This window comes from Anopheles ziemanni, chromosome 2 (genome assembly GCF_943734765.1).
Source record: "Anopheles ziemanni chromosome 2, idAnoZiCoDA_A2_x.2, whole genome shotgun sequence".
In the NCBI taxonomy this organism is placed as follows: domain Eukaryota; kingdom Metazoa; phylum Arthropoda; class Insecta; order Diptera; family Culicidae; genus Anopheles; species Anopheles ziemanni.
In genome coordinates this window covers 68,976,414-68,989,740 of record NC_080705.1, presented here as the reverse complement: position 1 = coordinate 68,989,740, position 13,327 = coordinate 68,976,414, and the positions used below count along the sequence as shown (strand labels likewise).

The 13,327-nt window shown below is 49.3% G+C and overlaps 1 protein-coding gene across 2 annotated transcripts in view; it reads right to left on the bottom strand.

Moving 5' to 3' along the window:
- Positions 1-385: 385 nt before the first annotated feature.
- The window catches only part of LOC131284664 (filamin-A), a 30,232-nt gene continuing 17,290 nt past the window's right edge, over positions 386-13,327 (bottom strand). For both annotated transcript variants that reach the window (XM_058313529.1, XM_058313536.1), the window contains exons 7-16: positions 11,820-12,831; positions 10,496-10,716; positions 8,115-8,263; positions 5,468-5,540; positions 5,187-5,374; positions 3,088-4,692; positions 2,805-3,012; positions 2,194-2,322; positions 584-2,130; positions 386-517 (exon numbers count right to left, since the gene is read on the bottom strand). In XM_058313529.1, coding sequence (XP_058169512.1) covers positions 386-517; positions 584-2,130; positions 2,194-2,322; positions 2,805-3,012; positions 3,088-4,692; positions 5,187-5,374; positions 5,468-5,540; positions 8,115-8,263; positions 10,496-10,716; positions 11,820-12,831 — 5,264 coding nt within the window. The remainder of the gene's footprint in view (positions 518-583; positions 2,131-2,193; positions 2,323-2,804; positions 3,013-3,087; positions 4,693-5,186; positions 5,375-5,467; positions 5,541-8,114; positions 8,264-10,495; positions 10,717-11,819; positions 12,832-13,327) is intronic.

The following is a 13,327-nucleotide window of genomic DNA, read 5'->3' as shown; positions in this document are numbered from 1 at the left end:
TTACGGTTAAACGAACAAATATCAAACATGAGGCGCACGTTGAACCTTTTGAGTTCCCTGTTCCCTACTAGCGTAGCACTAAATGTTAGCAATATTTCCTTTTTCCCCCCGTAGTGTTTGTTTTCTTCGATGCACGTTGTAAAACTTAAACAATTAAAATAAACAATCGCGTCGTCTACTTTACCCCCGAAACGAAATCGCACGAGGGGATGGCGGTGTCTTTCCGCCCACGTTTCAAACATCCAACATCCAACGAACGTTAATTAACCTAGCTGTGTGCTGCTTCTTGCTCTCCGTTTGCTAACCTACATTCCGCGTTCCCTTATTGTAATGCTATGCAGCGAATGGGAATGTTCGCTTCGTTTCCTCCACCAACGTGTGGTTCTCAGTTTCCGTGCAGAAATCGTTTCAACTCCTCCTGGGTGTCGAAGATGAGCACGGGGAAGGGCGAACCGGGGACGAGCTCTCCGGCCCACTTTACCTCCACTCGGTAGTCACCTGGTTCGGTGGGATCGTACTGGAAAGAAAAAGAAAGGGTTGTAGCTTGGCGTTCTGGTGGTTTCCGATTCCGTCCGATCATTACCTTGCAGAGAATGGTTCGATCTTTTTGACTTTCGCGCTGCATCTCAACCCGGAAGGCACCCTTGGGACCTCGGACGCGCACCGTCAGCTGCCCAGCGCCGGCGCCGCGCGTGTCCACGATGAACCTTGACTGGAATGTGGCCAACACGCCGTGCTCGATTCCCGGGCCGTACACACGCACTTTGCTCGCATCCGGAGCACCAACGACACGCAGCGTGTACGGCGATCCGGGAACGTGCTGTCCACCGTACTTGATCGTGAGCGTGTGTCGTCCCGGTTCCTGTGGTTTGACGTTGAGCGTGAAGGTGGCATCACCGTGATCGTACAGCTCGCAGTAGGCAACTTTCCGCGGTCCTGCACAGTGTGCCGTCAGCTCACCCGGACCAGCCCGGCGGGTGTCGATCCAGGATTTGATTTCCCGTCCCACGACACCGTTGCGGAGGCCTTCACCCGAGCAGAGCACCTTCGCGGCGTCCACCGCCGGTCCGACCGATATCGTCAGTGGACATCCCTTGATCGTCCGTCCGTTCCATTCCACCTCCAGACTCAGCGGACCTCCGGTGGATTTGTGCGGATTGTAGGAAGCCAACCAGATCAATTCGTTCGGACGTGGCTGAAGAAGCGTGACCGGCAACGGTTCACCATCCTCGTACGCCATGTGCACCTCCGGCTTGCCCGAAAGCGCATCCGTTGCGTCGATCGTGAAGTGTGACACCTCTCCAACCTGAGCCGTCGTGAGCCCGCGCCCCGTCAGTACAACCTTATCCGATCCCACCGACATGCCCGTCACGTACACAAAGCCAGGGCTCTGCGAGATTGGCAGCCCGGACCAGGTGAGATCGAAATTGTGCTCGCCCTTCGCCAGCCCATCGTCGGACAGGAACAGGACGCTCTTGCCATTGGCCTGTTTCTCCACCATCACCTCCGCATCGTCCACGTAGCACATAAGCTCTCCCGGTCCGGCCATGCTCGTGTCGAACACGATCTTGCTCGGAAGCACCAGCTTCCCGCTTCCATCCAGCAACGAGCCCCATCCTCCGATCGGCGTCACCTTAGCCGGATCGAGACACGAGATGTTCCACGGAGAGCCCGGCAGTGGGCCCCGGTTCGTACAGCTCGCCCGTATCTCATACCGACCGACCGTGAGGATAGTGTAGAAGATCTTCCACTGGTTGTTGCCAAGGTTCTTGATGCGCGGTTCGATCCGTTCCGCCTGCTCGTCGCTACGCTCGATCTGCACGTTCGGTGCCGTCGGGCAGAACACCACGAACGACGTTTCCTTGCCACGGTGGGCCACCTCGAGCCCGTTTCCGGACGCGTGACTGTCCGTCTTTCCACCGACCGATTGTACCGCGAACGTTATCGGGCTGTTCGGGACGGCTTCACCGCCGTACATGATCGAAGCCTTGTAGTGACCGGCGGCCTGCGGGACGAACTCTATCTGATGCTCATAGTCGTCCTGTTGCGTAAGCTTCACCGGAACATTCTGTCCCGTGGGTGAGAGGACAGTCACTTCGATTTCCGCCACACCAGCTGATTCCGATTGAACTAAAACGAAGGAACAGGAATGAGAGCATGCTCACCGGTACGGTATTAAACCATTGCGCTTACCGATCCAGGAAATGGGTGAGTTGTTGCATAGGTTCATTTTCGGCACTTTCTGCAGCTGAATCTTGGTCGGATCGTACGACTCGCATGTGTACGGGCTTCCCATCAATGGTTTCGATTGATGGAGGACATCTGGAAAGCGGAATGGGGGACACAGAAACCTTCCATTAGTACGACGCTTAAACCGAGACGCCTACTAGGATTGTCACGGAAACAACCTTTGCAAGATCAATAAAAAGAGAGGTCTGGTCAAAGCCTGGTTGTCAGGAAAGCTATTCAAAAATGTTTAGTATTATTTTGAATTCATTAAAGCATCGTTTAAGGTATCTGATTCTCGCTGATGGTTTCTCTTTAATCATGTGGCCCTTTTTGGAAAACGAGTGCCGATCTCTTTTCTACAATATACCGAACGCCTCTATTGCTTGCTCTGTTGATGGAACAAACTAAATTTGCAGTTTTACCCCACTTTCCCGGCTGCTCGTAAGAGGTAAACAAAACTCAAACCAACTGTCAAAAATATTCCCTCGGGTTTCTGCCTCATTAGATGGTATGGTGCGACCGCTTTTTTCATTGATCTTAAATCTGTGCGATCTTTCGCAGGTCACCTAACTTACCAATCAAACATTGACCAACTTTCTGCACGGTAAATTCCGCCTGCAGGTGGCCACCTTTCGTTTGGTAGCAGCGCACGGGTAACGCTTGCCCTCCCGGACCCGACACCACGACGTCGAACTCGCGCGCCGGATGACCGACGGTATCGATGGCGAACGATGTTGTCTTCCCAACCCGTGCCTGATACAGGCCCAATCCGTTCACGGTGATCTTGGGAGAAGAAATGGTTCGTTTGTTGAAATGAGAAGTTCGAATAAACTGTTTCTGCATAAAACAGAGACTCACCTCCTTGCTCATAGCCGGCGCAAGAACGTTGATTTCGATGGCCTTGTTCGATATCGGCACCTGGTTGTAGAGGATCATGATCTTGTGCGGTGCGACACGCGTCGGATGGTACACGATCTCCCAGATGCCACTGTTCGATGTTCCGCGGATCGAGTGCGGTACCTCCAGTCCTCCGCAGCGCACCATCGAGGTGAGGGTACCTTGGCCCGCTTCGTTTGCGTTCACCACGATCGAGGCCGGTTTGTGACAGTACGCCTCGCCCACCTCCACGATCTTCACCATCGACGGGTCAAAGACGTTGATCGTCCGAGCGGCGATGAAGTTTCGTGTCTCCTGATCGATGTACCGTACCACGTACTGGCCGATCTTGGTCGCCTTAAACTCGGCTGCCTTCCGCGTAAGTGTGAACGGTACGAGCTTGTTCTCGGGGTCGAAGATTTCCACCGTTTGATCCTCGGCAATCAGCTCGATGAGGGTGGAGTTGCCAACCTGCACGTGCTGGGTGTTCTGCTGCACTTCGCACCGGAACGGGCTACCATCGACGGACAGGTCGTTGAAGGTGATGTTGACAAAGTGTGGCTCGCAGCTCTGCGGGATGAACGTGACGTCGTACAAGCCTCTGGCGCACGCCGTCACCTCCGCCTTCACCGTACTCGTGGCGGTCGAGACGACCAGCTCCAGCGTTCCTTCGCCTGCACCGGCCGCATCGACGCTGAACGTCAGTGGCACTCCGAGCGACGCCATAGTGCTCCGTGTGTCCAGTCCGCTGATGGAAACTCGCGAGACGTCAAACACGTTGCAGGAGAAGGGCGACCCGTTGATGTGCTGATCGTTCGCCGTGACGCTGATGAGATGCCGACCGACCGAGGTTGGCACGAACGACACCAGGTGGATGTCGTCGCGATAGTTCACCCGCGACGCTACCGTGTCCCCGGCCGGTGAGGTGATCAACACCTGCGGGTCGATCCCATCGAAGCCTTCCAGCTCGAACACGTTCTCACACTTCACCGGAGCTTGCCGTAGACAATCGCCCGTGGCGATGGCCTTCGAGAGGGATACGGGCGCGTGGGTGACGTGACAGGCGAAGGGTGACCCCGGCACCGGGAACCCATTGAATCGCACCGACAGCGAGTGCGTGGCCGCTTCCGTCGGTTTGAAGTTCACCTTGAACCTCGCGTTGCCCTCCGATTGCACGAAGTTTGGCACATTCTTGCCCCCAACGGCGACGATGATCTCCAGATTGCCGGCCCCCGCCTGGCTGGCGTTGATGCCGAAGCTGACACTCTTGCCTACCACCCCGGCCCGTATGTCCGTGACGACGACCTTTTCCGCCGAGTACGCCTTCAGCAGGAAGGGGCTACCCTCGACGTGTCCGCTGCCCGGTAGCCGTACCTCCACCGAATGGTCGCCTACTTCGACCGGTTCGAACTTCACGCGATAGCCCAACGGTGTGGCCGGAACGATATCTGCACGTACGGGACGTCGTGCCGGTCCGAGAACTTCCACCACGGGCGCAATGTCGGACTCGACGACAAAGTCGAACACCTGTCCAACGCTCACCTTATCCGTGAGGTCACCGCTGACGATTCTGGCCGCTGGAGATACCTACAATGGAAGCGGGACTTAATCAATATGGTCGTATGCGGTATAGACACAGCGCACTTAGATGGGAATTTCTTGTGATTCAGGTTACTATGATTGAAAATTTTTCATATTGTTTAAATCACTACACTTGAAGTGGAGATATTGAACTCAAAATTGTTTCGCCTATGATTTGATTTTGGTCAGAAGGATCACCTACTTTAACCCTGCAAAGGAATCTTCGGCGGCAACATCTCCCAGGCCAACCAATGCGCTTTCCCACTATCCGACACATCACTCGCGACTGGCCACTGCATCGACTGCCAGCGTGGAAACCTATGCATATGACACTAGACCACCAGGGCGAGACATGACACACTTCACTACAAATTCGTAGCCCTCCACCATAATCACTCGCGGTTCATATTTGTCCCGATCGACTGCTCACTTTATAGGTTGGCCCAAAAAGGGACGCACTCCGGCCGCGGAAGTGAGGTTAGTTAGTGCCGCCTCCTTACCTTACAGGTGAACGGACTGCCCGGTACGTCCTGTCCGTTGAAGCGCAGCTCGACCGTGTGGTTCTGTGCCTCGCGGGGCGTGAAGCTGATCGCGTAAGTGTGTTGACCCTGCGCCTGGGCCGACGTTGGCACGCGGCCCCCGTTGACCGTAACCTCTAGATTGCCCGGTCCGGCCTGGGATGTTTCGACTGGCGTGCGTGTGTGTGAGAGAGGTAAAAAAACGATGCGTTCAAGGGTTTATTACTGAGCGCTCTCTCGCTCTTCCGTGAGCGGAAACTTACCCAAGAAGACGACCGGCTTGCCGACGGTTCCATTGTTGACGTTCTTTACCTTGATGGCGGTAACGTCGTAGACCTGCATGATGTTCCCCCGGTGGTACGACGTAGGTTCCCGCGATCGGTGGCGTTGACAGAGAACGGATGGAGAAAGAATGGATCGAGGTTAGTATCGAAACTGGCCGCGTCCGACCCGGGCAGAGTGCTGCTAGCTGTCGCTGTTTGTAGTCACCACGACCAGCCTGTCGGACGTGATCGGAATGACTTGAGACAACCACAGCGCGGTGGGGTGCTACATCTGACAGTTGCGACGAGCAACGGTGAAGAAGAACGGCACCGGGTGGCCACTAGCACCACGCGATAGTAGTAGTGGTGGTGATGGTGATAGAAGGCCCAAGTTAATAATTAACGGTAATTATACCACGTAGCTGCGTGGTCGGCACAAATTGTTTGGCGCTTGCTCACAACTCGTTCGAGTGTTTCTTCGAGCACGTGCTCATTCTAAGGTTGATCTCTCGATCTTTTCCTATTCTATCGGCAAGTTCCAGAAACCTTCCAACGAAACAGTGGAGGAGGTGTTCCAGAGGTTAAAGGGTTGCTTCAAACAATTGCGAGCTAAGACACTGTGGCACGAAGCAGTATCAAAACCCTCCACAAAGTTGTGTACGTGGCATTAGAAGACGTTGGTATATCGCCTCGAGAAACCGACCGAAAGAGTATGTGGTTGGTATCATTTTAATTACGCATTCGTTTAGCTACACCGGCCACGGCATTACTCTGAAGAGGGGTAAAGCGGGGGACCATAGTTGGATCCGGTGGTTTTTTATTAGTCACTTTAACTTTTTCGGAACCACCAGCGCGTTAAGAACGGTGGAGGGCATTTAACTCATGACTTTCGTTTGGATTCGCGTAACCTATCTCGAAGAGGAAGCAATTCCGTCCAAGCAGAATGTGTTGCACGTGGCGTTGTGGTTATGAAATATTCGTTAGCTCAAAACCCATCCAACCGCCATTACCCAACCAACAACGTTGGGTTGTAGTGGCTCCAGCTCGGTTGTCGTTTGTTTATTTAACATCAACGTCGATCTTAAAGGTTTCGAATTGGGTCACCGGTATGCAATACACTATGGGAGGTCTATTTCCATTCCGTTACACGTTTTGTCAAAGTTTGGCTTTCGAATCGACAAAGGGAACATACGCAACGTGAACGAAAAACGGTTCGATCGTTATCTCCGCGAACGAGCTTATATGCAGCGAGCCGGAAGATGGACGTGAAATTGATCGCGAAATGAGCGACCGAGAGATCGTTGATTAACAACGATTTTTCGCCTGAATTCGTCGCAAATGAACCGTTGGATGCCGTCACATATGGCAAGCGGGCGCCGTTCGGTAAAGATTGTATAATTAACGTTTGCATTAAATATAGACACATTTTCATCGGCGATAAGAAAAAAGTTAACCAAGCTAATTGAATGAAGCAAATGTTATTATAAGGTTACATCTTTTAAGTACTTTCAAAAAATATTAGGAAGGCCAGTAAACCGGCCTTACGGTCGTTGGCCGAAACTTTAACCAAAGCCGTCAGAACCAGTCATGTAGGGATGTTTTTCAGTTGTTGTGTGGTTTTTATGATCAAATGCTACTCCGTTTGGATTTTGGAATGTACCTTTAAGAGTTAAATTTTTTTTTCGATTGGTTGCAGTTGAGAGGCATAAGGAGGGTTGGCAGTGTTGAGTATTTTCATAATATTTGACCGGTCTAGCTTCTCCGATGGGCTTTGGGCATGATATGACTGTTGCAATTTGTGGCCCCCCAGCACGATCCATGGCCGGACCTAGGCCAAATGACTTTTAACCTTTCTCCATAGGTGACCAAATAGTCAAAAATCCAAATCAGCTGAGTTTGACGGACAGGAATTGTCTCACAACATCAAACAAGTTCGTTCTACGTTAAAACTGGATACTCCAACATGTAATCAAACGAAGTTGGTTTAATGTTTTTAGCCACGGCGGATTCATTTAAATGCTACAGTTCTTCTCCTGAATGTGAACGAAAAGCTTCTCTTTAATTTGTTAACAGAAAGTTGCTAGCGTTTTTCGTTTTTGCATGAAAGTTCGTTAAAATTTGTCTATTTTTTAATGCAAACGTTATAGTAATTTGGTCAAGTTGGTTTTCAATTTTTAATTTCTTGTTTAAAATTACAACATTGTAGGATATTTTTGGTTAATTTCTAAAATTGCGACATGTTGACAACAGAAAGAAAATCACAGGGAAGAACTACGGACTTTGGAATATGATTTCACAATGTGGAAATCAATATGGAAGAGTGATCGGGTATGAACATTTCTTTTTGCAATAGTAGGGCATAGTCTGTGATACAAAAGCTCGCACATTCCTGGACATGGAGTAGCAAATCTTCGCTCACACACTGTTATAGAAAGTTGCTTCGATGAGAGCCACCTTGAGCGGATTGCGAATGTCTTCCTACAGCTTCCCGATCCGCTAGGTGTAATGTCACACCTATGAAATTCCTCACTCGATCGATCGTGGCCTTGGAGGCAAATTAACATTGCGTAAACTAGCCCCGGAGCAACGGACACAGTCGCAGCGGAGCGGAGTGGAGTAGCATCTAGTTCTAGCGGGTTCCACTTACCTTGGCGGAGTACGGACTGCCGACGGTCGGTTGTCCCTCGACGCTGACGCTGACCCGATGCTCGCCGACGACACGCGGCACAAACTCGGCCTTAAACACACCGTCGGCCGTCTGTAAGACCTGCGCCGGCACCGAGTGACCGGAAGGGCCTGGAGTGGAGTGTGGCGGAACGATTGGGTTTGGTTGGGTTTTAGATAACAAAAACAACAGAACGGAACGGGGGCTTTTTCGACCATCGTCTACTTGTTTGGGGACGTTGGTGGTTCGGATTTCGGTTTTTGGTCAAGGAGTTGGGAATTTTACACCGGGCGAGTGGGGGGAGGGGGCTTTTTCCTTTCGTAACCCGCGCGGAAAAAAAATTGTGGGAAAGGATGCTAAGCAAAACTACCATCATGCGCATGCAGTTTATCTAATATATGTTTATTAGTCGAGATATATTGTATTTGTCCACCACACAAACAAAACCAGGGAAAACGGAAACTACAGTTGTTTTATTTTTTTTTGTGTGTGTTAGCAAACGAGTGCATGTGTTCAGGATACGAATGTGTGTTGTGGGGTGTCTATGGTGTTACAGTCAGTTGGTGGGTAGTAGAAAGGGCGGGTAGGTAGATACATACATACAAGCGTTAACAGCTATGCTAGATTAACGTGCAGGACATTCCGAGCAGTGATGTACTCACTCGTTCCCTCTTTCTTCGCCTCCCAACGTATTGGATTTATTCTTGCAGCAGCCTTAACTTAAACATTACATTCCTTGACGGTTAATTTAACGGTAGCATTTGAAATAGAACTCACGCGGATCGGTTTCCCAATGGTGTTAACACGCGAGGGGCGTTAGAAATCTTTCTGTTTGTATTTTGTTTAAAAAAAAACTTGAAATGCCGGGATTAATATATTCGCTACGTGCTGGTTTGGTGTTGTTACTTATCGTTAGGATTATATTCGTCCACCGAACACCGCGGCGTGGTAAAAAAAGGGTAATGGTACATCACGATGGCAAAAGGGCAAACCCCACCAGCTGGGGTCGGCCATTCCTTTCGGAGGCTGGCGGCGGAAGGCGAAATGTGCTCCGTCGCCATTGGCACAGGATCGGTTTTCGTATTTTTTTGCTTTAAATTTTTGCTTATTTTCTAACCACCGATTAGCTTTTGATTAGCGTTAGATAAAGTTTAAAGAAAAAAAAAATGGTGCTGATAATCATTAACCGGAAACAAATGGAATTTGCAATTGCAACCAGAGAAGGGACGCAATCGATCAAGAAGGGATCTAGTACAAAAGTCTACGTCGCCCTGGAATGTACATGTAAATGAAAAGAGAGGTGAAGACACCCGGTCAGATTAAAACGGTTTTTTTTTTGTACAGCGCTGAAGAACTGAAGGAAAGAATTATAGGTTATGGAACGGGAGGAGAATGATTGTGGTTGGTAATTATGGTGTTTTTGGATTCCCTCGCTTTTGGGACACCGATACTTTTGTTTCAAAAGGTTTACAAATTTAGAAAGCCAGATCAATTCGCAACCACAATCATATGGACACATATTCAATATCATTAAACATAGATTAAATATTTCCCTTCTGTGTTTAGAACAAACAACTTTTCGTTCGACTGTTTTCGTTGCCTCTTTCAATAATCCTAGCTAACGAACAATTTCAAGAAAACATCTCTCTTTATGATGAAGAATATATTCATCAATTCAATCAAGCTTTTTCCTTCGGTTTAATTTCTCATTTCGATTCTAATAACCAATTTATCTTCACACTGTGCATTAAAATTTAGTTTGCTCGAATTGTTCCTGAATGAGATGAAAGGTGCTACCATGTGGTACCGGTATTATTTCACAAGTTCGCGAGTGATTTTTGCAGCTGGTAGGTGAAACAGATAAGATGGGGAAATTATAAGGGAAAAACCGAACACAGTTGCCCTTCTTGTGCTAGTCACGGTGCTGTCAGATTTTTGTTTTTTGGGGTTTTAAAAATTAATTTCTAAAATTTTATCATTTGCTGCGCCCGAAAGTGAGTACATACAATGCGCCAAAGTCTATTCGATGTAGAAGTTTGAGAATGTAACGAAAACAGGAAATGCATTATGACAGAGAGTGTAGAAAAGAAGTTCTATCAACTGCGATACGGCTACGATATACGACAATAAGAGGGAAACATCGGTGGAAAGGTTTTGGTTTTCGGGAATTACAGAACTTAGGTGCTAGCGGGCACGACGGGTGGCGCACTCGCGCCATTGATAATGAAAGGAAAACTCATTACAACGCGGTAAAACATACAGTATACACACATACACGCGCACACAGGACAGATACACAACTACAAACTACACAAAGACTACGTTACAATCTACCGGACTGGCGCTGGCGGGCCACCACCTACCTTCGACATTCACTTCGATGTCCTCCAGGCGGCCTCCGGCGTGGTTGATGACCAGCGAGTTGGGCATGTGCAGCGGCCCCGGGCCACCGAGGGACACCTGGGGCCCGGTGGTGCCACCGTTGATGATGACGGTGATCGGGCAGCCGGGGACGAGCATTTTGTTGAAGGAAACGTTGATGATGTGCTCGCAGGGCTCGGCCGGTACGAACGAGACGGCGAATCTAAAATGGTACACCAAGAGTTTGTTAGATGATAAGACGACGTGGGAGGATTAATGGGAGGGGAGTCACATGAATTGCAGACCTTAAATCTTTCAAACAAAGATTTGCTAAAGGGACTAAAAGTTTTCTAACGAAAAAGGTTAGCGCTAAACAAGACAATCTTTATGATTAGTCCTGAATAGTCAAACTAGATGAACGCGAAGTTGTAATTGAATTTGAAGAAACTCTTTCCAAAATGCCTAAATATTGATGAAACATACGAGTAAAATGACTAGGAATGTGGATACTGCTGTTCAACAGTAAAGTTTTATTTTACTTTTGAAACCGAATGCGGATTTTTCAATGGGCAAACAAAGTGACTGCTTAGGCCCTGAGCATTGGATGAATTATGAAGTTGACAAGGGTGTTTTTATTGTATAAAATATGAAGAAAACTGTTTTGTTATGTTGATAAGGTATAATTTCCTCATATCATTGCCTATGTGTTATGCCATAAGAGAGTGTTTGTTATCTTAAAAAATGGATCGAAAAGGCAGAATCAAACGATTATAATTTATATTAAATATAGAATTCCTACATAACTCGTATGCTGATGAAATCTCTTATGAATTTGCAATGAAAGAAGCTAGAAGAAATTTGGTAAGATACTTGAATCATTCTTGAGCAACACTTTTTGAACTTGCTTTCGTTTAGTTAAAAAACTTGTACATATATAAAAAAGCACCGTATTTTTAAAGTAATCTAAAATTTTAGCTTTGACCTAGATTGTTGGTAAAGGTAATAATTTAAGGTGATGGAAATTGATCCACCTCCGGCTTTAACCTTTTCTAGAACAGATAAATAGTTTTGAAAATTGGGATCACTTTTTGATCCTTTTTAGTTTTAGTCGTTGCTTTTACACTCTTTATAGTATTAAATAAAATAATTGTGAAAGCCTAGTTATTTTTCATCAAGAGCGGAGAAAATGTACGAAACAGAATGACTTTAGACAGTTAATTGAAAAGAGGACAATTACATGACAAAAAAACTGAACGACATTTTCGACAGCTTGAAAAGACAAAAGGTCTGCAAATGGTGACTGTTACCGCTGGAATGGCTACTTACTTGGCGTTTCCCTGCGGGTGCACCTGCGTGGGAATGTTGTGGCCTTTGGCGGAGATTGTAATCTCGAGGTTGCCCTCGCCGGCGTCGCCCGCATCGACCGTGAACTGTACCGGCCGGCCGACGGTGCCCTTCGACACCGAGCCGACCGCCACCTTGGTGGCGTCGTACGACTTGGCCACGAACGGCGTACCCTGCACCGGGTACCCGTTGTACTCGACGTTGATCGTGTGCGCGCCGACGTGGTTCGGCGTGAACTCGGCCGTGAATCCGGCGTGGATGTCACCGGTCACGCGCACCGGAAGTTCGCCCTGCGGTCCGCGCACACTGACGGCCAGCTCGGCCGCACCGCCCCCGCTGACGGTGATGTGAAACGAGGCCGGCCGGTTCACCGGGATCAGCTCGAGGTTGGCGAGGTTCAGCAGGACGCGGCTCGTGTCCGCCACGGAGCACACGAACGGGCAGCCGATCACCGTTTCGCCGTTGAACTTGATGTCGATCAGGTGCGGCTTGGCCTGCTCGGGCGTGAACGACACCAGGCAGCGGCCCCCGCCCACCACCTGCACGTGGTTCGGCACCTCGCCCTCGTTGATCGAGATCTCGAGCTGGCCCTCGCCGGCGGCGCTCGCGTCCACCCGGAACTGGCACGGCTGGCCGACGACGCCACCGTTCACGTCCGTCACCTGGATCAGGCTCGAGTCATACACCTTGGCAATGAGCGGGCCGCCGACCAGCGACGTGCCGCCGATCGCGGCCTCGACGATGTGCGTGCCGACCTCCGACGGGACGAACTCGATCCGCAGCGCGCCGTTGGCCGACTCGTGCGTGACGCGCGCCGACACCTTCGTCTTGCTCGGCGACAGGACCGTCGCCACGCAGTCGCTGCCGCGGATCGAGGCGCCCGGGGGCGGCAGCACCTCAAAAACCGCCGGCAGGTTGGCCGGCACCAGCCGCGTCGACTCACCGAGTGCCGTGAGCCCCGGCGACGACATTATGTTGATATTCCAAGGCGAACCTGCAACGGAACAAATAAGAATGCCATTACTATCCCATCGGTCAATATGTGTTGTTATCAGAGACGCATCAGGGGGACAGGGTAAGCAAACTAAGTAGCTACTTGGGGCCCCCCATTTATTGAGGGTCCGTCCTTTTTCTCCCATTTTTTTTTTCAAATGTTGGAATAATTTTTATAACTTTTCAAAAAAAGTTACGTGCCTTATCAAATACATGATGAATTTGCGAATGAATTGTGCTTTGATTAGGAAAAGGTGACCAAACGTCATAGTTTTGTGTTTTTTAAGGTAATAAATATATAAAATACTGATGAACTAGCATATATAAGAGCGATCAGTGTAAAGATTATTTTCCAGAAGTGGAAAAAATCTCAGAATAGTTTTAGGATAGTGGACATGGGTTAGCAAAAGTAATGCCCTGCACATTTCCAAGCATAGTTAGTAGTTCTAATGCGTTTGCGTTGCACTAAGCTTTTCTTAAACGAACTTTTCACTAAA